Source organism: Piliocolobus tephrosceles, chromosome 11, assembly GCF_002776525.5.
Source record: "Piliocolobus tephrosceles isolate RC106 chromosome 11, ASM277652v3, whole genome shotgun sequence".
NCBI lineage: Eukaryota > Metazoa > Chordata > Mammalia > Primates > Cercopithecidae > Piliocolobus > Piliocolobus tephrosceles.
The window spans coordinates 68,987,193-69,013,968 of record NC_045444.1 but is presented as its reverse complement, the minus strand read 5'-3'; the positions used below and the strand labels follow the sequence as shown (position 1 = coordinate 69,013,968).

General features: G+C 34.6%; 1 protein-coding gene across 1 annotated transcript in view; it reads left to right on the top strand.

Moving 5' to 3' along the window:
• The window catches only part of NCKAP1 (NCK associated protein 1), a 112,177-nt gene that overhangs the window by 38,935 nt on the left and 46,466 nt on the right, over nt 1–26,776 (top strand). The window contains exons 7-15 of the mRNA XM_023212384.3: nt 4,026–4,163; nt 4,962–5,010; nt 11,327–11,483; nt 14,286–14,342; nt 17,136–17,232; nt 17,589–17,695; nt 19,129–19,261; nt 21,603–21,684; nt 23,579–23,637. Of these exons, the coding sequence (XP_023068152.1) occupies nt 4,026–4,163; nt 4,962–5,010; nt 11,327–11,483; nt 14,286–14,342; nt 17,136–17,232; nt 17,589–17,695; nt 19,129–19,261; nt 21,603–21,684; nt 23,579–23,637 (879 nt within the window). The remainder of the gene's footprint in view (nt 1–4,025; nt 4,164–4,961; nt 5,011–11,326; nt 11,484–14,285; nt 14,343–17,135; nt 17,233–17,588; nt 17,696–19,128; nt 19,262–21,602; nt 21,685–23,578; nt 23,638–26,776) is intronic.

The following is a 26,776-nucleotide window of genomic DNA, read 5'->3' as shown; positions in this document are numbered from 1 at the left end:
ACAGTTTATTTTCCTTTGAGCATCTACCCAGTAATGAAATTGCTGGGTTGCATGGTAATTCTATTTTTGGTTCTTTCAGAAGTCATCAAACTGCTTTCCACAGGGTTTGAGTTAATTTGCATTCCCACCAACAGTGTATAAGCATTTCCTTTTCTCCAGTAGCCTTGCCAACATGTGTTATTTTTTTGACTTTTTAATAATTGCCATTCTGACTGGTGTAAGATGGTATCCTATTTTACCAGTGGTTTTGATTTGCATCTCTCTGATGATTAGTGATGCTGAGCATTTTTTCATGTGGTTGTTGGCTGGTTATATCTGTTCTTTTGAGAGGTGTTTATTCATGTCCTTTGCCCACCTATTAACGGGGTGGTTTGATTTTTTTCTTGTTGGTTTAAGTTCCTTATAGATTCTGGATATTAGTCCTATGTTGGGTACATAGTTTGCAATTATTTTCTCCCATTCTGTAAGTTGTCTCTTTGCCTTTGCTATTCAGGCTGGTTTTTGGTTCCATATATGTTTTAGAATAGATTTTTCTAATTCTGTGAAAAATGACAGTCCTTTGATGGGAATAGTGTTGCATCTTTAAATTGCTTTGGGCATTATGGTCGTTTTAATGATATTGATTCCTCCAGCCTATGAGCATAGAATGCTTTTCCATTTCTTTGTGTGATTTCTTTCAGCACCGTTTTCTAGTTCTTCTCTTAGAGAGGTTTCACCTCCTTGGTTAGGTGTATTCCTAGTTATTTTTTTGTGGCTATTGTAAGTAGGATTGCTTGCTTGTTTGCTTGCTTGCCTGCCTGCCTGCCTGCCTGCCTTCCTTCCTTCTTTCCCTCCTTCCTTTCTTTTCTTTTCTTTTCTTTCTCTCTTTCTCTTTCTCTTTCTTTCTTTTCTTTCTTTCTTTTCTTTCTTTCTTTCCTTCTTTCCTTCCTTCCTTTCCTTTCCTTTCTTCCTCTCCTCTCCCCTCCCCTCCTCTCCCCTCCTTTCCCCTCCCCTCTCCTCTCTCTCTCTCCCTCCCTTCCTTCCTTCCTTCTTTCCCTCCTTCTTTGTTGATGGAGCCTCACTCTGTCACCCAGGCTGGAGTACAGTGGTGCCATCTTGGCTCACTGCAATCCCCACCTCCTGGGTTCAAGCAATTCTCCTGCCTTTGCCTCCTCAGTAGCTGGGATTACAGATGTCTGCCACCACGCCCAGCTAATTTTTGTGTTTTTAGTAGAGTTGGGGTTTCACTATGTTGGCCAGGCTTGTCTCAAACTCCAGACCTCAGGTGATCTGCCCGCCTTGGCCTCCCAAAGTGCTGGGATTATAGGCATGAGCCACCATGCCTGGTCAGGATTTTATTCTTGAGTCCTCAGCTTGAATGTTATTGGTGTATAGAAATACTGCTAATTTTTGTATGTTGATTTTTGTATCCTGAGACTTTGCTGTAGTCATTTAGTTTTCTAGGTATAGAATTATATTGTCAATGAACAGAGATAATTTGACTTCCTTTTTTTCTATTTGGATGCCTTTTATTTCTTTCTCTTGCTTGACTGCTCTGATTAGGACTTTTCAGTACTATGTTGAATAGAAGTGGTAGGAGTACAGACATCCTTGTCTTGTTCCAGTTCTTAGGGGAATGCTTCTAGCTTTTGCCCATTCAGTATATTGGCTGTGGGTTTTTCATAGATGGCACTGATTACTTTGAGGTATGTTCCTTCAATGCCTAGTTAGTTGAAAGTCTTATCATGAAGGGATATTGGATTTTATCGAATGCTTTTTCTGCATGTATTGAGATGATCATATGGTGTTTTATAAAATTTTGTTTATGTAGTTAATCACATTTATTGATTTATTTGTTGAACCAACCTTGCATCCAGGAATAAAGCCCACTTGATCATGGTGAATTAACTTTTTGATATCCTGCTGGATTTGGTTTGCAAGTATTTTGTTGACGATTTTTGTGTCTGTGTTCATCAGGAGTATTGGTCTGTAGTTTTCTTGTTTTGTTGTTGTGTTTTTAACTAGATTTTAGTACCAGGATGATACTGCACTCATAGAATGATAAGGAGGAGCCCCTCCCCCTCCACTTTCTGAAATAATTTCAGTAGGATTGTATGTCTGGTAGAGTTCAGCTGTGAATCTGTATGGCCCATGGCTTTTTCTGGTTGGTAGGTATTTTATTACTGATTCAATTTAATTACTCATTATTGGTCTGTTCAGGATTTCTGCTTATTCCTGGTTTCATAAAGCAAATCTCAATAAATTAAAGTCTTCTCAAGCATCTTCTCAGACCATACTGGAGTAAAAGTAGAGGTCAATACCAAGAGGAATTCTCAAATCCACACAAATACTTGCAAACTAAACAATTTTATCCTGAATGACTTGGGTAAATAATGAAATTAAGTCAGAAATAAAAAAATTCATTTGAAATAAATGAAAATAGTGACACAACATACTGAAACCTCTGGAATGTGGCAAAAGCAGTGTTAAGAGGAAAGTGTATGGTACTAAAAAGATGATAAAAATAGCTCAAATTAATAACCTAACCTTGCACTTTAAAGGAACTAGAAAAAGAAGAATGAACTTAAACCTAAAGCCTGCAGTGAAAATAAATAACCAAAATAACAGCAAAGCTAAATGAAATTGAGACTCTAAAGACCATACAAAGGATCAACAAAAACAAAAAGTTAGTTCTTTGAAAGGATTGTCAACAAGGTTGACAGACTCCTAGCTAGATTAACAAGGAAAAAAGAGAAGATGCAAATAAGCACAATCAAATGAGAAAGGTAATATCACAACCAATCCCACAGAAATACTATCAGAGACTACTAGGAACATCTCTGTACACACAAACTAGAAAATCTAGAGGGAGTGGTAAATTCCCATAACATACAACCTCCCAAATTTCCCAGGATTTAAAAAAATTAACATAATTTTTAAAACATTCTTAGTTGGCTTATGTCAGAATCACTTTGTGTAGAGCTTAATAAAATGATAGATTCTGGGATTCTGTTTCCAGAGGTTCAGGTTCACTAAATTTCAGTTGGAGCCCTATATTCTGTATTCAGGACAAACTTCTGGCATTCTGTGTGCAGTCAGATTAAAGAATCATTCTTAAGGCCAGGCGCGGTGGCTCACGCCTGTAATCCCAACACTTTGGGAGGCTGAGGTGGGTGGATCACGAGGTCAGGTGATAGAGACCATCCTGGCTAACACGGTGAAACCCCATCTCTATTAAAAATACAAAAATTAGCCAGGATGTAGTTCCAGCTACTCCGGAGGCTGAGGCATGAACCTGGGAGGCGGTTCCTGGGAGAATGGCGTGAACCTGGGAGGCAGAGCTTGCAGTGAGCAGAGATCACGCCACTGCACTGCAGCTTGAGTGAAAGAGCAAGACTCCATCTCAAAAAAAAAAAAAAAAAAAAGAATCACTCCTTACAGAATTTTTAGGAAGCAGGGATTAATAGCAAAACACATTTATGAAAGCAAGAAAGAAACATTTGAGATGAAACATTAAATATCTTGATAATAAAGCTGTAATCAACAAACCAGTTGATAAAGAGAAGTAATTTATTAAGATGAGATACAGTGTATTATTTTTATAAGACATTCTTTAGAGAAATATAAAGCATGTTGAGTTTTATTAACACTTAGTCATATAACCCCAAAGTCTTTTTCTTTTAAAGCTATCAGAAACTATCAGAATGGAAACTTGTATTGACAGAAAGATGACAGTAGGCTCTCTATTCCTTTTGGAATAAAGTTCCCAAGATTGCCACATATTTTAACCTTTAAGAAAATAACATGAGTTTCTGACCTAAGCTTTTGCTCAAAAATGCAGAATCTGTGTAGTTTTTATAACATTAGCAAAAAAATTTCTAGAGGAGAGGAGCCACAACCCAACTCAGATATTATAAGGAGCATGGCTGTAATTAGGCTGTGTTGTTTTATGATGGTATAGTTAGAAACCCACAGCAATTATAGCTGGAATGTAAACAGAAAAGGAAAACAAAATTCTTCAGCTTTCTTTTTCGTATTTTGATTAGTCTCTTTCAGATGCACTAATTTCTCTTCAAATGGTATATCCTCGAAGGAATCTTTCAGCTGACCAGTGGAGAAATGCCCAGTTATTAAGCCTCATCAGTGCACCTAGTACAATGCTTAATCCAGCGCAGTCCGACACTGTATGGTTCTATTTTTCTCTTTTGAATGAAAATAAAGTGACTTTTAAAAAATAATAGTTCAGCAATACTGTTGCAGTTTGTTTCTAATTAGCATTAGCTTATTAGTTGAAGTTCATGTTCATTACTTAAGTCATATTGTTCAGATTTTTTAGCTTTAGAGTCTTAATGAAAACTGGTGATAAATTAATATGGTGAATAGTATGAGTACTTTTTTCTTTAAAAAGTTTGTTTTGCTGTATCGTGATAGAAAAATTTGAAGTATAAAGAAAAAACAAAAATCACCCCACATCTCACCAAGTAGAACCAAGTAGACAAAATCATTGTTATATTCCTTTGTATTCTTTTCAGTCTATTCTCTATTTATGAACATAGGTGTTCCACATATGGAGAATACACACACATAGCTATTGATTTTGGTGAGACAGTGAGCATTCAGACACATAAATGTCTTTTATCTTGACTAAAATTTTATCTTTTGGAATATTGTAAACTTTGAAATAGGCTTGAGAAATTGATAAGTTGTCATTTACCAGATTAAAGATAATTAGCAACAATATTTTTTAAAGAGAGGTTTAATGGTGTGCAGATATGAAAGGGGCACACTTCTCATTGTTATTTATTGACTGCAAGTTTCAGTACAGGTAATAAAACTTTTATCCGGCTCTTCAAATTTGTTGTGGTAATGTTTGGGTGAAGAGTTGGGTAGTAAGTTATCAGGAGAAGGAGAGGAGAGTGACTCAATATGGAATATTTTTTAGAATTTCTTTTAACTGCAAATGTATATGTTCTCTTTTTAAGATGCCTTGTGAATACCTCTCTTTGGATGCAATGGAAAAGTGGATTATCTGTAAGTAAAATGGGTTAGTGTTATGATTATTCCTCAGGTTTTATGTTTCAGAGAAAAATAGCAGGTGACGTGGTTACTGCCTCTGTGCTTAGCATTGTGCTAACCCATCTATGTCCACTACCTCTTTTAGTCCTCATATTAATCCTGTCAGAGTAGATAGTCTGTTTGTGTGTGGTTTTTTTTTTTTTTTTTTTTTTTTTTTTGGATGAAGTCTTGCTTTGTCACCCAGGCTGGAGTGCAGTGGCACAATTTCGGCTCGCTGCAACCTCCGCCTCCCAGGTTCAAGCAGTTCTCGTGTCTCAACCTCCCGAGTAGCTGGGACAACAGGCACATGCCACCACACCTGGCTAATTTTTGTATTTTTAGTAGAGGCGGGGGGGGGTTTCACCATATTGGTCAGGCTGGCCTCGAACTCTTGACCTCAGGTGATCTGCCTGCCTTGGCCTCCCACAGTGCTGGTATTATAGGTGTGAACCACTGTGCCTGGCCAGGTAATCTGTTTTAAAGTTGAGGAATCTAAGGCTTAGGCCACACAGCTAGTGAGTGACAAAGACAAGATTAAGAACCCAGCCTAACTCCAAGGCTCATGGGCTACGTTATATTACCTTTCAACATAACCTTCAAAACTAAATTTTGGTTTTGCTTTTAATTATTATTTAAATGTCACATCTGTTCGCTTAAAGTTTTTGGTTTTAATTTACTGCAGTTTATTTAATAAATTACTCATATGTTTGGCAGTTTTTTAGATGCATAGGAGATAAAAGTACTAGTTTCTGCTTCTGAGAAGCTTGCAAACTATGAGAGAAATAGATACAAGTTTTGTTTGTTTGCTTTTTTGTTTTCCGTCATTTTATTGTGAGCATCAAGAAAGTTGAAATAATTGTAAGAGTGAACACCCATAAATCTACCACCAAGTTTCTGTGACTTCTAATAGCTTGTTGTATTTGCTTTTAAGCTGTTTGTTTGTTTGTTTATCAGCTTTAAAAGATATTTTATTTAAACTTTTAGGTTCATGGGTACATTTGCAGATTTGTTATATAGGTAAATTGCATGTCATGGGGGTTTGGTGTACAGATTATTTTGTCACCCAGGTAATAAGCATATTGCCTGATAAGTAATTTTTTTTTATCCCAACCTTCAAGTAGGCCCTGGTGTCTTACATTGTTCCTTTCTTTGTGCCCATGTATACTCAGTGTTTAGCTCCCACTTATAAGAAAGAACATGTAGTATTTGGTTTTCTATTCCTGCCTTAGTTTTCTAAGGATAGTAACCTCCATCCATGTTACTGAAAAGGATACGATTTCATTGTTTTTTTATGGCTGTGTACTATTCCATGGAGACACACAGGTTTAATACAGAATGAGAATTTCTGTAATATAGATAAATTCCTCCTACTCACCCCTAGGCTCACTGCCACAGGGGAATAATTTTGAAGTGTTTGTGTTTTTTCGTTTTTATTTTTGATTTATTAACCTTTAGAGAGTAGAGTTGGCCCTTTATACCCTGGAGTTTTGCATCCAGAGATTCAGTCAACAACTGATTAAAATACAGGAAAAAAATTCACAAAGGCCCAAAAAGCAAAACTTACTGCATAATGAGTACTACATTGAGTTAACGCAAATGAAGTGATGTGTAGGTATTGTATTAGGTATTACAAGTAATCTGGAGGTGATTTAAAGTATGCGGGAGGAAGGGTGTAGGTTATATGTAAATACTACACCATTTTATATAAGGAACTTTAACATCCACAGATTTTGGTATCTGTCGATGGTCCTGGAACAAATTCCCTACACTGAGAGATGACTATGTTTATTGACTTTTTATTGCAGTGTTTCTCAAACTATGGTGAAGGACCAGTTTTCCTCCTTTAATGTTTTTTGGATTGATCTTTTAATAAAATAAAGAAAACGAATTACTAGAATTCCCAGAAAAATGAAGTAATAAGGACATAAAATATAAGCCCATAGTTTTTATTACTAGATTCAGCCTAACAGATTATTAGGTTTCTACTCCAAAATCACTGTGAAATTTTTATGAAAATTTCTAAATACTCTGTTCCAATACTTAGTGTCATTATGGACTGATACTTTTGAGTTGTTTTTAGTATGAAAGAGGAGGAATTTAACAATAGTATCTGGCCTTAGCTATTTTTATTAATTGTGTTATTTTTTACATTGACCAGGTTTATGATATTTATATTTTCTTCTATAAAGATAAATGAGATTTTCGTGCTTTGTCTCATAGTTTATTTAGAAAAACAGCTTTCAGAGTTTTGGTCTTGCTTAGTTGTGTGGTAATTGTTAGTTGTTTCGTGCTTATGGATGTGCAGCTGAATAATTGAGTTAATTAGTGGAGTTAGATGTCATAAGTGACCTCTGGAGTTATATAGGATTGACCCCCCCCCCCCCCCCGCCCAGTCTTTATTTTAAATGGGAATGCTGATGGCGTGAGTTTGTGTAATGAGCCGGTAAGTTGATCAGGAAGTGGGCTACCCTAATGGGGTATATATGGGCGTGGAGAAGTCAGATTTGGGATAACCACAGTTGCCAAAATAAGGAATGAGTTTTGCTTCTTTCGTGTTTTTGAACCCTGAGTAGAGCTAATATAGAGGTTAGGAGTTGTCTCAAATTCTGCACTTCTGTTTTTGGAACTACTACCCAGACTAGGATTTTTCTTCGATAGGTAGTCTACTTTCTTTGGAGCTTTGTTCTGGATTAGTTCAAAGTGTGGTTCCTGGACCAGCAACATCAGCAACACCTGGGAACTTCTTAGATAATGCAGAATCTTGGTCCCTACCCAAGACCTACTAGACAGAAACTCTGTGCATGGGTCTTAACAATCTGTTTAATGTACTGTCTCAGTGATTCTGGTGCAAGCTAAAGTTTAAGAATCACTGCTCTAGATTATAGCCCGATGCTAAGAGTTGTTCAGGACCCAGAATATTGAGGACCCAGCACTTGGAGTACAGTTGTAAAATTAATTATCCTGATATGTGTTTTAGGGTTCATTTTTGGGTCTATTGATTAGACTTGGGACACTCCTTAGGAAACATTTTTTTTCTTTAACTCCAGAGTTTTGGATTACTAATTTCTGCCTTGTTTTTTATATTGATAATCCAATTTTATCTGTTTTCTGCCTTCAAAGATTTTCTTCAACTTTCTTGTCAAGACTTGGTCATCTGTTTTAAGAGCTACTTTTACATTTTTTAGTTTTTTTTTTTTTGTCCTTTCATCCTAACTTTGGTAAAGGAGATTGATGTGTAGTTTAATTAATAAGTCATCCACCTAATCTTGGGGAATCTATTTTATTTTTTTGAGACTTGAGTCTTTTCTGTTGCCTAGACTGGAGTGCAGTGGTGTGATCTTGGCTCACTGCACCCTCCACCTCCCGAGTTCAAGCATTTCTCCTACCTCACCCTCCCGAATAGCTTGGATTACAGGTGCCCACCACCATGCTCAGCTAATTTTTGTATCTTTAGTAGAGATGGAGTTTTCACCATGTTGGCCGGACTGGTCTCAAACTTCTGACCTCAAGTGATCTGTCCATCTTGGCCTCCCATAGTGTTGGGATTGCAGGTGTGAGCCACCACATCCAGCCTGGGCAATCTATTTTAAATTCATTTGCCTTTTTTGTTCCAATTTAAACAAATAAATATACTTTAACTCATAACACGTATGTTAAAAACAAACACTTTTAACTTATAAGTGATAAAAATTTTCAGAGAAACCTTATATTAGTAGTAGCAAGTATTTTGTAAATGTTAATGTACAAAGAGGTGTAAGACACTAAATGAAATCTGATTTCACTTGATATTAGGGTGGAAAGTCGAGTACATAAGAGGATAATGTTTTATAAAGAAAATTTCTCTTGAGGGCTCTTTAATCTTTCATACATGTATTCTGTTTCTTTGATTGTGTGCCGGATTGAATAATTGACGTGTTTTAGGGGCCCTGTTATATGAGAAATATTTTCGTATAGTTCCAAGTCAAAGAAGTTAAATATGTGTGTATGACTCTACAATATATGCCTACTTACAGAGTTAGCTTGCTTCTATAGTGGCCCAAGAAGGTAGTCTGAGCTAAGAATCGAAAGATAAATGGCAGGTTTTATGTTAAAGTGTCAAGATAGCTGTACAGCTATAATAGGAGTTTAAACATGGGAGTGATTATTGAGAATCATAGGGAAATCTCAAACAAAATGGGATTGGTTTCTATCTGTCCCACTACAGAACCTTATATATAGTAGACACTGAGTAAATGTTCAGTGAATGAAAGATGAGGTCTTACGTCCTAGTATAGAAGACTAGAGAGGATATCAGTCAACATGTATAAGATTGTATTTTTTGTATGATTTCCAGATTAGATAACAAAAGGTAAAGATATTTAGAATTCATATAATTGAGAGCAACTTAATATATTGAAAGTATTGGACTTTAAGGATGAATAATTGGGGCTAAGTCCTAGCTTTATTACTTTAATAGTATTTTAGTAAATTCAATGACCCTTCGCTTCTTCAACTATAAGAAGCATATGGACCAGGTGCAGTCGCTCACACCTGTAATCTCAGTTCTTGGGGAGATTGAGGTAGAAGGATGGCCTGAGACCAGGAGATTGAGACCAGCCTGGTCAACGTGACAAGACCCCGTCTCTACCCAAAAGAGAAAAAGAAAGAAAGAATACCACCTGTCTTGTCTACTATACAGGATAATCATTTGAAATAATATATATGAGAAGGCTTAATGAACTATAAATTGCTATTAAAAATGTGAGATGCTATTAAAATGTGAGATGCTGATTTATTCTCATGATTAGGAAATATTCATGATTTATTCTCTTTGTGTATGTATACATAATATATATAATGTTCATTATACATATTATGTATACATACACAAAGAGAATAAATTATGAATTATGTGTATGTATACATAATATATATAATGTTCATATATAAATTATATGAACTATAGATCATATAAACTATAAATTATATACACTAAATTATTTGTATATAAATTATATACATATAAATTATATATAGTATGTAAATTGTATTCATATAAATTATATATTTTATATATATATATATATATATATATATTTTTTTTTTTGGAGATGGAGTCTTGCTCTGTCGCCCAGGCTGGAGTGCAGTGGCCGGATCTCAGCTCACTGCAAGCTCTGCCTCCCGGGTTCACGCCATTCTCCTGCCTCAGCCTCCCGAGTAGCTGGGACTATAGGCGCCCGCCATCTCGCCTGGCTAGTTTTTTGTATTTTAGTAAAGACGGGGTTTCACCGTGTTAGCCAGGATGGTCTCGATCTCCTGACCTCGTGATCCGTCTGTCTCGGCCTCCCAAAGTGCTGGGATTACGGGCTTGAGCCACCGCGCCCAGCTATATTATATAAATTATATTCATCTAAACTAGATAACATTATATACATATAAATTATATATTATATGTAAATTATATACATATAAATTATATATATATATATATTTTTTTTTTGAGACAGAGTCTTGCTCTATCGCCCAGGCTGGAGTGCAGTGGTATGATCTCGGCTCATTGCAACTTATGCCTCCCAGGTTCAAGCGAGTTTCCTACCTCAGCCTCCTGAATAGCTGGGTGTGCCACCACTCCTGGCTAATTTTTGTATTTGTAGTAGAGACGGGATTTCACCATGTTGGTCAGACTGGTCTCGAACTCCTGACCTCATGATCCGCCTGCCTTGGCCTCCCAGAATGCTGGGATTACAGGCATGAGCCACTGCACTCGGCCATTTAAAAAATTTTTTTTTGAAACAGGGTCTGTCACCCAGGCTGGAGTGCAGTGGCGCAACCTCGGCTCACTGCAACCTCTGCCTCATAAGCTCAAGCAATCCTCCCACGTCAGCCTCCCACAGTGCTGGGATTAAAGGCATGAGCCACAGCACCAGGCCCTAAGATAAGCTTTATTTTTAAGTAATTATAACAATTGTAATGATTACTGCATTATATGTTAATTAGAAAGTTCTGATCTTTGGTTGAAAATATTTTATAAATGTTACTTTTATTAAAATGACTTGGTTCATAACCCAGAAGTGACATTTTTCCCATTTTGTCAGTGCAGGTTCAAATAACTGGTTTTGCAGAATACAGAAAATTATGATTGGAAAAGAAACATGTTGTTACCATGGCTTGTACATAGGTATTGTTACTGTTACTCAGAAGCTCAATCTAGTGGTCATGGTTACGTTTCTGTATTTTCCAAAAGCTACACTGTTACCAAACCTTGGAATACTTTTATATTTACATTTATATTTGCTTTTCTTTTTATTTAAAGTTGGCTTTATTTTGTGCCATGGGATCCTAAATACTGATGCTACAGCACTGAACCTTTGGAAGCTAGCTCTTCAGAGTAGCTCTTGCCTCTCTCTCTTTCGGGATGAAGTTTTCCACATACACAAAGCTGCAGAAGACTTATTTGTAAACATACGAGGGTATGGCATTTTCATTTATTTTGTCTTTTTTGGAGAAGGGTGGTGAGTGAGTTATCTTTACTGAAATTTTGGGGATAAAGGAGTAGTCACACTCTGCAGGAAGATACAGCCTATACCATCTGACTTGGATCCCAGGAAGTTGTTTTTAACAGTCAACCTGATAGGTAATAATCATATTTTTTACAGGTAACTTCACATATTAAAAAAAACTGAGGTTACTTGACGTTTCAAAGCATGTAATACAGGAGAAGGAAGATGTGTCTTCTTTTTTGCAAGTCATATATGATTTTCGATGTGAAAGTACCGTATACATTTTAGGGTTTAAAATTTTTATAAGTGTTATTTTAGAATAGGGTGTACTTGTAAAAGTATATGAAGCAATAAAAAATAGTTAATTTGATTAATTATAACAATTACAGAAATGATACCACTGCATGTAGGAAATCATGTTGTTTTTATTTAAATAATATAAAATATTCCACATGATTTATTTTCATTTATTTCCAGCTCGGCAAATAATTATCTGAAATGTGTTTCTTAGAAATTTTAAATAACTTCATTTCTCTCCACTTGAGATTCTTCAGCCAATATATAAAAGCTAAGTTGAACTCAGACCTGGTGGCAGTTATGAAATGTTTAAAAATACCTAGGATCCTCTGTACTTATATTGAATATTTATGTTGGGCTTCCTAGCTTCAGATAACAATGAAATTTGCCTACATTTATTTCACATCCAGTTGAATAATGACCTAATGAAATTAAAATGAAATAAAACTTCTAGATATTTCAATGTATGTGTATATGTCTGACACTAAATTTAAGCCAATATATCTCACATTTTAGTGTACGTAAGAATTACCCTGAAATGCAAATTGAAATCCAGGTTCCTGAGCATCACCTTTAACCTCCTGTATCTGTATCTTGGAGAGGTTAAAGAAATCTGCCCTTTTCTTCACGAGTACTTTATTGAGATAAAATATATAAACAGAAAAATACGTACATCTTAGTTGTATAACTCATTGACTTTGCATATGAATGCTCCTGCATCATCACCACTTAAATCAAGATGTAAGAACATTTCCATCATCTCTGGAAAATTCTTTTGTGCTTCTTTCTGGTCAGTACTGCCATGCCTAGTCCCCTACTCCCCCCACTCCTTTCTCAAGTGACTACTGTTCTGATTTCTGTCACCATACTGATATTCTTATGCCAGTGATCTGTCAGTCATATGACAAATAGTGCCTTATGTACTTTTCAGCTCTTATTTTAGATGGTGGAATACCCTGAAATATTATATGCAAGATGGGCTTTGTCATTTTCTAGTTGATTTAGATTGAAAATCATGAAACTTATATTAATATCATATACTAGCATACTGACAAACTCGTTGTGGAATCATATTTAAATACATGTAAACATTTAAAACCAATTAGCCTCTCTGTATTGAGTGAACTTATGTATGGTGCAAGTAAATTTAATGACACCGTGAAACCAGTTGTCTTTGTTATGCTTTATTAATGATAAATTTGTCATTTGAGAATCTCTATATTTAAAGTTGTGAGAAGTTTCCATTTTTAATTTAATTGTGAATGATCATCCAGTTTAAAATATGAATTATCATAGTCAAACCATAAGTATAAAATCTTATTAATTATAGAGGGTGATGGTTACAGAATTATTATATTTTGGAAATTTGCCCAAAGAATACATAAATCTTAGAGCACTTAAATATAGAAGTTGGAGTTCATTTTAGTGTAAGAGATTTTTATTTATTTACTTTTTTTACATTTATTTTTGAGATGGAGTTTCGCTCTGTCACCCAGGCTGAGTGCAGTGGTGCAATCTCGGCTCACTGCAGCCTCCTCCTCGCGGGATCAAGCAATTCTCCTGCCTTAGCCTTCTGCGTAATTAGGATTCCAGGTGCCCGCCACCATGCCCAACTAATTTTTGTATTTTTAGTAGAGACGGGGTTTCACCATGTTGGCCAGGCTGGTCTTGAACTCCTGCTGGCAAGTGATCCACCCACCTTGGCCTCCCAAAGTGCTGGGATTACAGGTGTGAGCCACCATACCCGGCCATAGTGTAAGAGATTTTTAGAGAGGTTGTCAGGAAGATATTTTTTCTTTAACATTTTAGGAATTTTGAGTTTTTATATCTGTTATTCATGAAATTGGTTATTATTAGCATTTGTTTTTATGGTAGCATCTTTAAGCTGATGTTAAATTTTTTTATTTGAAAAGTAAGTTTTTTAAAAAAAATACATAGCTTAAAATATATAGTTCTCTTAAAATAATTTAAAGTCGGCAAATGCTTTTCTGCCTCAGTTTTCTCCATCACAAAACCTTTTTATCCAAACCATCACTACTTTTGATCACTAATATATATCCTTTCAGAATTTTTTCGTGCTTAAAGATAGACTTGATTAAAAAGTCAGAAATGATAGCTTTGTCAGTACTTTAGATTTTTGGAAATAACTTCTGATGTTAATTACATCAGAAGTATAATTTCAGTGTCTCCTTTGAGGCTTAAGGAAGTAATAACGTTTAATTTAAAAAATCTACATTGTAAAGTTTAATTTTATTATTGGATTTAATATAATGTGACTTTTTTTCTTTTAGGAAGGCTTGACTGGACATCTAAGTGCTAGGAAAAAGTGTGGGTAGATTCTTCCATGCACTTCCAGTTTGAGGGCCAGGTTTTAAATTGAAAATGTCATTTTTAATTGACTTCTAGTATTAGACTTACTCATTTTAACAGTTATTAATCAAATTAAACTAACATGCAATTTGTTTTTGCACCTAGCTATAATAAACGTATTAATGACATAAGAGAATGCAAGGAGGCAGCCGTGTCACATGCGTAAGTAGTTTTATTTTATCTGTGGTAGTTTTAATCAAGAAAAAAATTCTTAAAGCATCATTTTGTTGAAGTGAGTACAGATTAATAGTATGCAAGATATGGTAGTAGAGGGGGACTTTCAGTCAATGAGAAATATTAAGTAGATAGCCTCAGTATGTAGAACCTTGGAATTAGTGAAGTCAGATTTTAAATGTTTTTGAAGTGTTGATAAAATGCTATAAGGAAGTATCACACAAAGGACTCTTACTTTGGGTGTAATCTCACTGCCACTATGCTCTGCATACCAATATGATTTTTGTACTACTACATGAAAATTAATATATCCTTATAACTCTTCCAGGTAATATTTTCTTTTTTTTTTTTTTTTTTTTTGAGACAGTCTCGCTCTCTCACCCAGGTTAGTGTGCAGTGATGCCATCTCAGCTCACTGCAGTCTCCACCTCCCGGCTCAAGCAATTCTCCTGCCTCAGCCTCCTGCATCGTTGGGATTACAGGCACCCGCTGTACAATCCCAGCTAATTTTTGTATTTTTAGTGGAGACTTTCACCATGTTGGCTAGGCTGGTCTTGAACTGCTGACCTCAGTGATCAGCCGCCTCAGCCTCCCAAAGTGCTGGCATTACAGGCATGAGCCACTGTGCTCGGCAAGTATTTACTTTTAAGAGTACACCTCTTTCCCAATTTTAGTTTCTTATATTAGTAAATATATAGCTATCCTAAGTGAAAAATTAGTGTATTTTAAATCTTTGAACAACTTTCCAGTTTTCTCATTAAATAATTCTAAATAATATTTCACTTTGTTACATATATGATATACTTAATGTAGAATATTTTCTGCAGTGAACTTAGGTACTATATACAGATAATAGTATTTGATCTATCAGTATTTCTATATAAGGCAGAGAGAAGGCAAGCATCACTCCATAGAGAAAACTATGAAACCACGGGAAGTTTTAGAATTTCAGTTTAGGCTATAAGATAGATATTGGGAATTTAAACCATCTTTACTCATTGTATCTGTGCTATATCATTCCTCATGCATATTTTATTTACTTGAATGAAGTACATGTACTTAATTTTCAAAAATGATTTCTAGTGCAAATAACATACTTTGGAGTTCATTAGAATTCCTCTCTAGACTTGCAGAAATGCACATAATTATTATTTCTTCATGGGATAGACCCTACTATAGGCAGACATATAGGCATAGCTATCTTTTATAAAGATTGTTTACAAGTAAGGTATTTTTATTTTCCTTCTTCTATTTATTAAATAAAATAATTATAAGTAGTAAGCAGTGCCAGGCCCAAGTACTTTATAGACATTTTCTCCCAATAAACACCACAGACTCCTCACAGTAATCCTGTGAAGTAAAATAATCAAAATAACATTTGTTCATTTTCTTCTTGGAAAGATACGATGACTTTATTATTGTCAGTAAAAAGAGCTTGTCATTGAAATTAAAGTAACATAGAAGCACTGTATATGAGGCATCATGAAAGATTGTGCCTCTTTTGAGACAGGTGCCATCATACTTATTCCATAGACGAAAAACTGAAACTTAGAGTTGGAACCTAAGGTCATGCAGGGAGAGGATGGATTTTAATTTGAGTCCTCTGAAACTGACCTACTGTGTCACAGCAAAATTACTAGTGTTGTGTATTCTTTATACTTGGGTTTTTGGCATAGGCGTCATTCATACACACACACACACACACACACACACACACATACACACATACATTTATGCACCTATCTAAATTCTAAAACTTTCTTGGAGCAGTGTGTATTTTGTGTAGTGTGAGGAGTTTGAATACTTAGAACATTTTATGATTTTTTTTCCTTCTGTTAATATGTGAGAATGTTTTCTAATCTTAATTTTAAAATACCTAGTATATGAATATTTATGATTATCCCTTCCTTTCCCCATCTTTCTATTTTTGAACAAGAGTGCCAAGTAGATCTCATCCCAATACCTTTATTGACTATAGCTCTTGTGTATTCAGTTTTGTATATTTAATAGGAATATAACTTAATAAGAATATAGATAACCAGATATTTATTAACTTATATTTGTTAATTTCTATATGGAAGTGACAAAAAGGTATACAGTCAGTCAGTTTTTGGCTTCAAGGATTTCTTTTTTTGTTGTTGTTGAGGTGGAGTCTTGCTCTGTCATCCAGGCTGGAGTGCAGTGGCATGATCTTGGCTCACTGCAACCTCTGCCTCCTGGGCTCAAGTGATTCTCCTGCCTCAGCCTCCCAAGTAGCTAGGATTACAGGCGCCCACCATACCTGGCTAATTTTTTGTAGTTTTAGTAGAGACGGAGTTTTGCCATGTTGCCCGGGTTGGTCTCGAACTCCTGAGCTCAGGCAGTCCACCCAGCTTGATCTCCCAAAGTGCTGGGATTACAGGCATGGGCCTGGTCACCGTCAAGAATTTCAGTCTGTAAAGTGCTTAAAGCTGTATGGTACTAAAATTGGAGAAATTATTCATCAATAAATAGCTGGATGTTGGGAAATGCTTCTTGAAGGACTGGTCTTGAAGGTTGGGTAGGATTTTGATAGATGGAGAATAACAGAAGAAACGTAGTTTAAAAAGCAACACAAGAAAGGCAGGATAAACGTAAGATTAGAAACTCACTTAATGACAAACACATAGAAGATTATTTTTATAGGAACTTTGGCTTCCTAAAAAAAGACTTTGGAAGTTGAACCTGTAATGCCAGTTACTTTAATTGCCAATAAAAATTTTAGTAGAAGCAGATAAACTATTATGGTGTCTTTCCCTGTAGCGGTTCAATGCACAGAGAAAGACGCAAGTTTTTAAGATCTGCACTGAAGGAATTGGCTACTGTCCTCTCTGATCAGCCTGGATTGCTAGGTCCCAAGGTAACTGATTTAATTATTATTTCAATAATTGTGCCATATTAAAATTTTAAAAAGCATTTCTAAATGAAATTTTACTGAAATTTGAGTCAGGGACTACATAAAAGGATTTTTATATTTAATGGAGAAGGAATTTGCTGACTTGACTCGTACCTCATACCTCCCTGCATTCTTCTCCCTTGTATGCATGCTCTCTCTCTCCTACATACTTGTAAGTTCTCTTGTGTCCTCTCCTGTTAGTCTCCTCACTCTTTTGAATTGATATTATCACTTCTTGCCAATGACTTTTCACATAGAAAGAGATTACGAGTTTGTTTTTAGTCATTGAATAAGAATAAACACTTATTTTTTTTAAACAGGCACTTTTTGTTTTTATGGCATTATCCTTTGCCCGTGATGAAATCATCTGGCTACTTCGTCATGCAGATAACATGCCAAAGAAGAGTGCAGACGACTTTATAGATAAGTACGTTAGCAACATTTAAAAAATTATTTTCTGTATATAGATGCTTCTTGATTTACAGTGGGGTTATGTCCTGATAGACCCATTGTAAGTTGAAAATATTGTTAAGTTGAAATGTATTTAGTACATCTCATCTGCTGAACATTAGAGCTTAGCCTAGCCTACCTTAAATTTGCCCAGAACACTTTTATTAGCCTACAGTTGGGCAAAATTATCTGGCAACATAGTACACTGAAGAGTGTAAGTTGTTTATCTTTCTGATCACATAGTTGACTGGGAACTGCAGCAGCATCATGGGAGAGTATCATACTGCCTATTGCTAGCCTGGAAAAAAAAGTCAAAAATCAAAGTACAATTTGTACTAAATGTGTATCGCTTCTGCACCATTGTAAATTAGAAAGATAGTACATCCAAATCACTGTAAGGTATGCACCATCTGTATTCTGATTTATGGGCTGGGGAATCTGGAGACTTATATTTGAAGCAAAATTATTTTGAAGAGCTTGGAATATTTGTGATATATCATTAGGTGATATTAGACTGCAAAGTCAACTTTAGTTTTAAATTAGGGCTTTTGTTTTCTCGTAGTATGCTTTGTGGTGATAAAGTTTTTGTTTTCTTGCTATGCTCAGTAATATTTTTTACAGAATTCATTTTTTAAAACTATTTGCTACACAAAACATTTAAATAAAAATCCTGTTTGTAGAGTTGCAACCCAGTGTGTCATTAAAGTGTCTTTGTGTTGTTTTAGTTCAGTATCTCAATAAGAGTTAGAAAAATGGAGCAGAAAAATAAGAGCATACAGAAAAATTTTATTTCTTGCTAATCCTCTTTTATTTGAGATTTTTTGATGATGTATTTATAACATGTCCTGTTTTTGAATTTTTTAAATTTAATTTTGTTTTGTTGTGTTTTGTTTTTTGAGACGGAGTTTTACTCTGTCACCCAGGCTAGAGTGCAGTGATGCCATCTTGGCTCACTGCAACCTCAACCTCCTGAGTTCAAGCGATTCTCCTGTCTCAGCCTCCCAAGTAGCTGGGATTACAGGCACCCACTACCATGCCCAGCTAATTTTTGTATTTTTAGCAGAGATGGGATTTTACCTTGTTGGTAAAATCTTGAACCCCTGACCTTAAGTGATCAGCCTACCTTGGCCTCCCGAAGTGCTGTAATTACAGTCGTGAGCCACTGTGCCCGTGAACACTATTTTCAGTTTGGATTTTCTGCTGTCAGTTTTTAGCCTTAGCTTTTTTTCTTTGCTTTCCATGATTTCTTTATTCATGAAACAATTTAAAAAGGAAGTAATTGACATTAGGTATTAAACAGTGACCTTTATAAGAAAAATACTTTTAGGAATAAGATCTAGGGCCTCTAATATATTCTTTAGTAATGGTGAATTTATTATTTGAAATATTTTTCTTGAAATTTTAAAAAAGGCACATTGCTGAATTAATATTTTACATGGAAGAGCTTAGAGCACATGTGAGGAAGTATGGACCTGTAATGCAGAGGTATTACGTGCAGTACCTTTCTGGCTTTGATGCTGTTGTCCTCAATGAACTCGTGCAGGTAAAAACTATCTCATACTATTTCCCTTTTGTTCCTTCCTTCCCACCTTTGGTAGTATTTGATTTGTTTGTTCAACAAGCATTTGTGAAATATCATGTGCCAAGCGATAAATCATATTTATATTTTGTCAAGGAGATCATTACCTAGAAGGGAAGAAACAGCTGTAGTCCAATGTGTTAGGTATTGTGCATAAACTGTATATAAAGCTCAGAGTGAACACAAGGAAAGACACGATTATTTATCCCGAAGATGAAGGTGTATACTCACCAAATTACAGAGGGCCTTGGGAAAGAGGAGGTTAGTCATAAATCAGATGTACTACTTAGAAAGATAACCCTGGTTCAGTGTGGATGATAGATTGCTGGGAACCAAGTAAGGAGGCAGAGAGACCAGAAGAAAAATGACAGCAGTAGGCTAAATGAGAGGTGATGAGAGCCTGAGCTTGAGCAGAAGCTATGGAGATTCAGAAGAGATGATAGAGACAATATAATTGATAATTAACTGTTAGAAGGAGAGTAGAATAAAAATATTTTTGAAGAAGATTGTTAAAGGATGACCAGTAAATAAAGATTTCATATAGATATTCCCATTTAAATGTCCAATTTTTTTTCCTTAATTGGTTTTTAGCCTTTTTTTTTTTTTTTGCTTTCCATAATTTACTTATTCAGTGTTTTTCATCTTTATTTAAATTTAAAAAAATTTTATTCCAAATAAACTGACCCTAAGGAAATAATATTTTATTTTGCTTCACTTTGTAGAATTACATGTTTCAAGTGACTGTAAGCTAATGTATAAAGAAAGAACAGTTAAGAATCCTCTTTATATAAAGACTACTCTAAAGCTGCTAGTTTTCCAGAGAAATAACCATACTTTGAAGTTCTCATTTTTTTCAAATCAATCTGAAAATATAAGGAAAAAAATTGTTCATGTAATTTTTTTTACCTTGAATTATATACTGTTAGAAGTTAGTATTCTAAACTCTATAGTTTGTTTCTTCTTTTATCCACTAGATGGAGCTCAGATACTTCCTTTCTATGGTCATTTAAAAAGGGAACAGAAAACCTTGGGTATTATTGCCTTACTATAATTTTATTTGAATAGCTATTACTTACCAGATAAGCCAGAAGCTTTTGTTCTTGTTTATTATTTATTCATACTAGCATATAGTTTAAAAAGTAAACCAGAATTCCTGAGTCACTTCATCTGTTTTTATATAAAGTGGAGTTTACTAATACTGAGAAAATTAATTCTTAGCATTTCTTCTGGATTATATAATAGTATAGTATCAGCAGCAATCATACTGATATTAGTAATTGCCAGATTTATTGACAGTGTATCATACCAAATCTGTAGAATACCTCTGAGAGTGGATATAGTTATCATTATTTGTTGAAGAAGAAATGCCTTATGTAATTTGCTCATTATCACACAGCTCGTAAGTAATAGAGCCAGTAGTCAAACTCAAGTTTTAACTCCAAAGTCTGAGCATTTTACCACCCTCTTCTGTTGCAAAGTATATTCACAATGCTTTTCACCATTTGCTAGCATATAAATTTAGAACTAAGGTTGTAAACCTGTTAGCCTAGTTGATTGCAATAGGCATTAATATTTTATTGTGGTAAAATATATGTAACAAAATTTACCATTTTCACGATTTTTAAGTGTACAGTTCACTCACATCATAAAGTTTTGAAATTGTGTTTTATTTATGCTGTTTGTAAGCTAAGCATCCACTTTTTAGAAGGAATTTATTTTTTTAGCATCCACTTTAAATACAGTTTATCAAATATTCATTTTTTAAGCTAGGTTGAAAAGGGTTTTTAGGTCTTAGTTTTGTTGAGGCCTAACATACGGTAAAAATCACTCATTTTTAGTGCATGTTGTAAATTTCGGTAGCTGTGTACATTTGTGCAACTATTACCATCACCACATTCAAGATAGAACTTTTCCAACACCTTTAACAGTTTACTTATATACCCTTATGGTACACCTTTATCATTCTTTCATAAGCCCCTGACAGCAACTGGTGTTTGTCCATACAAAGCATACAAAGTATAGTATGAAAGTAAGTCATACTATACTTTCACCTTAAAAATACTTTTCCATATAAATTTTCCTATAAAGTGTATGAGAAAAGTACTTTTTTACACATAATCATTTATTTTTTATTTCTTTCACTTAACATAATGGTTTTGAGATTCTTATTACAGTGTGTGTTAAAATTTCATTTCTTTTTTATTACTGAAAAATATTCCATAGTATGGGTATACCAGTTTGTTTATCCGTCCACTAATTGATAGACCTGAATTGTTTCCCAACTAGATGTCTTTTTGTTTTTCAGAATCTTTCTGTTTGCCCTGAAGATGAATCAATCATCATGTCCTCTTTTGTTAACACTATGACTTCCCTAAGTGTAAAACAAGGTAAGAAGCCTTTTAAATAAAAGCATATTTTCTTCTAATTCGATTTTCAAATTTGATTATTATTAAGGAGATAATTTACCAGTTAATTTGGCTAATGATCTATTATTTTTTGTCTTAATATTGTTCTCTGAAGCAAAGATATCCAAAATGGGTTTGTGATGCTATTTACAAAAATAATAATTATAGTTTTATATTTCTAATTATTAAGCAGGAAGAAAAGCATTTTGTAACAAAAACAATAAAACATTTTTATTTTGTAGCAAATCATGTATTTGATCCAAGCATACCAATAACAGTATTTAATGCCATTTGTAAAATGTTTAGTATGTGCCAGGCCCTTTACATATATATTGTCCCGTTTACTCCACATTTCTTTTTTCAACACTGTTACTACTTTTGACAGATTTGGAAACTCTGGGTTTTAGGGTTAACCTCTCAGTTATTGAGCATAATTTGCCAAGCTCTAATAGCTATTAAGCAGGAGTAGGAATTTGAGCTCAAATCTGTCAGTCTCAAAAATTGATGTCATATAATCACCTTGCCATTATTCGAACACTCCATTCTGGTGGATTGATAGTGTGTTTTAGTTTTATAGTCTTTTAGTCTTTTAATAAAGGATATCGGAAACCTTGAAAACTTCTGAGTAATAAATATATAAACATTTTTCTTAGTTCAGTCTGTATTGCTACCACATCTAAGTAATGAAACTAAAATAATTTTTTCTGGTGATATTTGGTTTCTGTAGAGTTATTTTGTGGAACTTCAGCATGCTGTCCAAAGTTTCTATTCGTAGGATCTCTCAAATTCTATTCAAACTCCTGTAAATTGACATGTAAGCACACTGAGAATCAGAGAGCTTAGGAGAGAAGGTTTTACTTCCCTTAGCACAACTGTCTCCTTTATCATCATCTTTACAGGATTTGAGAATTGTTTCACTGTCTTCACTCTTAAATTTTAAAATGTTTTTATTTTATAATTGTAAAATATACGTAAAATTGACCATCAACCATTTTTGCATGTATAGTTCAATAGTGTTAAGTATATTCATATTGTTGTGCAACCAATCTCCAAAACATTTTCATCTTGCAAAACAAGTTCTTTTAATGGTTATTGAACAACAATGCCCCATTTCCCTTTCCTGCTAGCCCCTGGCAACCTCCGTTCAACTTTCTGTTTCTGTGAGCATGACTACTCTAGATACCTTATGTAAGTGGAATCACAGAGTATTTGTCTTTCTGTGACTGGCTAATTTCACTAGGCTTAATGTCCTCAAGTTCAGCCATAGTAGCATGTGTCAGAATTTCCTTTCTTTTTTAGGAAGAATAATAGTCTATGATATTTATTTATTTCATTTTTGAGACCCAGTCTCATTCTGTTGCACAGGCTGGAGTGCTGTGGTACAATCTCTGCTCACTGCAACCTCTGCCTCCCAGGTTCAAGCAGTTGTCCCACCTTAGTCTCCCGAGTAGCTGGGACTACAGGCACACACTACCACACCCAGATAATTTTTGTATTTTTAGTAGAGATGGGATTCCCACGTTAGCCAGGCTAGTCTCAAACTCCTGACCCTTAGGTGACCTACCCGCCTCCGTCTCCCAAAGTGCTGGGATTACAGGCATGAGACACTGCACTCAGCCTCCATTGTATTTAGATACTACATTTTGTTTATTCATTCATTTATCAATGGAAATTTAAGTTGATTCTACCTTTGACTATTTTGAATAATTCTTCTGTGAATATGGGTGTACATATATACCTCTTTAAGACCCTGGCTTTAATTCTTTTAGCCATACTCAGAAGTAGAATTGTCTTAGCTGTTAAAATTTAAAATGTGCTTATAGATTTCTGAAAACATTAATTTGCTTTGTAATCTTTTTTTTTTCTGTTACTACAGTTGAAGATGGGGAAGTATTTGATTTCAGAGGAATGAGATTAGATTGGTTTAGGTTACAGGTAAGAATAACCTTTTACTGTCATTCTGTTTTGTTATTTTATTTAACATGAAGAATTTTATAACAGAACTATAAAATACTCATGGTTATATACCTATTGAAAATATTTCTTTTGTATAATTAACCATAAAAGAAACATTTTGTACTCATTATTAAACTTGGATAAATATATTTATAACTTAAGCCAATATATGAGTTTTTGAATAGATTATTATAATTTTAAAATATCTAAAAAAAAATCCCAATCTCTCTCTCTTGATTATCCTGATTCAAATATTTAATTCTAAAGTAAAAGCACAAAATCTTTTTTGAGAAAATATTTAAACTCTACTGTGGGCATCAGCAAACTTTTTTTAATAAAGAGACAGCTGATAAAAATTTTCGGCTTGCAGCCATGTAGTCTCTGTCATCATGATTGCACTCTGCCGTTGCAGTGTGAGAGCAGCTGTAGACAATACATAACTTAATGGGCATGGCTGTATTCCAGTAAAACTATTTATAAAAACCAGCAGGTAGCCCACAGGCTGTAGTTTACCACCACGATCTGTACCAAAAACTTCCGTTTGCTGAGAAACAGAAATAAATATTATTAGACTTAGAGTGTTCATTTAATATATGTCTCATATAAATAGTTCATAAAGGCATTAAAAATGCAAGCCTAACACTTTGGTGTATACTGTAACCTTAATGATAAAAATTAGTTGCCCTGTAAATATTTTAAGTAATTATGGGGAAATGGCCCAGTGTTCTCAATAATCTGCATCTTTTAAAAATCCATATATTTTTAAATGATACTAGTCATTATATCATAATATAGTCATTTGACTCATTGTGAAGTCAAAACATTCAGTTTGGCCCGTTCCCAGTTTCATTCTCCAGAAATACTCACTTTTAATAACTGGCCTATATTTTTTTAGATGTTCAAATGAGTAAATTAGATAGTACTATGTACTGTTTTGCTATTTATTTATTTATTTATTTAAATATTTACTTATTTATATTTTAGAGACAGGGTCTTGCCCTGTCACCCAGGCTAGAGTACAGTGGTATGATTATAACTCACTGTAACCTCAGGCTCCTAGGCTCAGGCAGTCCTCCCACGTCAGCCTCCTGAATAGCTGGGACTATAGGTGCAAGCCACCACACCCAGCTAATTAAAAAAAAAATTTGTAGAGACTGAATCTTGCTGTATTGTCCAGGCTGATCTCAGACTCCTGGCCTCAGCGATCTTCTCACCTCAGCCTCCCAAAGTGCTGGGATTACAGGCATGAGCCACAGTGCCTGGCCTGTTTTACTCTTAAAAATAAATAAATAAAATTTCTATTTGTTTAATTAAAAAGAGAAAATATAAGAAGTATTTGTTTGTGGAAGCTATTTTTAGATGGATACAGTCTCAGGAATGACTCTCAGGATGACTATGCTTTTCTGGCGGTCTGCTTAGTACTCTGAGATGCTTTTGCTTTTCTTAGGTTCTTTCCTTTCAACCTCAAAATGCATGAGCACTTTTCTCCTTTTTGTTCTGTATTCTATAGGGAGCTTATTTTTAGAACTGAAGACTTTTATAAATAAAAGTATTAAATAACTTGCCAATTTGTGGGAGATCAGGGAGGTACACTTGAAATACCAACATCCTAAACTGTTAAATGTGTATATATTATAGGTTATTTTCTTATTACAAATGAAGTTTTAAAATTGACACCTCTTTGTTTTTAAAAAGGCAATGAAACAATACAGAAGTAGAACTTGTAATGTAAAAAAAGAAGTGGAATTTGCTTTGCCAAAGGATATGCACGTTTCAGACTTAGAAAATCATTGTCACAAAGCTTGAACTGCTTCAATTTTCTGTTCTCGGTTTATGGGAGTGCCTAACGCAATACTTGGACTCAGAGAATTTTAGAGATTTAGATGCATTTCAAATGCATCTTTACATTTGAAGTATTCATGTGAGAATTTTAGCCTTTTTCAATCACAGCGAAATAAAAAGCATTGAGTGAACATGAAGAATGTAGACTTGGTTATTCCTTTGTGTAAATTTTTTAAGTTTTTGTAAGATTTTTATAAGAGCATTACTAGCTAGCTGTCTGATTTTTTTTTTTCATGTAATCTGTACCTGCTTATATTAGTTTCCTAGGGCTGCCATAACAAAGTACCAACTAAATGGCTTAAACAATAGAAATGTATTATTTCATAGTTCTGAAGGCTGGCAGTCTGAAAGCAAGGTGTTGGCAGGGTTGGTTTATTTCAAGGACTGCAAGGGAGAACCTGTTCCATCTCTCTCTCCTAACTTCTTGTGATTTGCTGGTAATCTGTGTTGTTCCTTGCTTGTAGTTGCATTACTCTAAAGGCGTTCTCCCTGTGTTTCTTCACATCATTTTTCTTCTTTGCATATTTCATGTTCAAATTTTCCCTTTTTATAGGGCTACCAGTTATATTTGATTAGGTCCTATTCAAATGACTTCATTTTTACATGCTTAGCTCTGTAAAGACCCTAATTCCAAATAAAGTCACATTCTGAGGTACTGGGGGTTAGGATTTAAGCACATCTTTTTTTCGGGGATACAATTCAATGCATAACATCACTGTTAACCATGTTTAGAACATGCAGTCACTCAGACCATTTCTACTGCATACAGACCCTTTTTTTTTTTTTTTTAAATGACAACAGGACAATGTACACAAAGGAAGTAAGGAATGGGACGTACCACTAAGCCAGAGAAGTGTTCGCTAGAAGTAGAGAACAAAAGTGCAAGGTAGCAGGCAGGGTCCAGAATCTAAAAGGTTTACATAGGTGTTGAAGAGCAGCTCAGAGGTGAAAGTTCCAAGTCTACAAATTAGACTGTAGGATACAGAAGATAAAATACTGAGCAGTATTATGTAAACTGTAGAAAAATAGCACATTCATGTTTTGAGGATTTTATAATCTAGCTATGGAGACAAAGCATAAAAAATGTAAAAAATAGCAGCTGAAAATCTGAAAGATTAAGAGATGTTATAGACAGGATATGTTTATCAGTTAATTTCAGTCTTAGAAGGGATAAAGCATTTTTCAAGTTGAAATTGCTTTGAATAGGAAAAAGAAAAGGACAAACAATGAGTAAAGAGCAAGTAAAGAGACTTTATATAAAGTATTACTGTAAGAA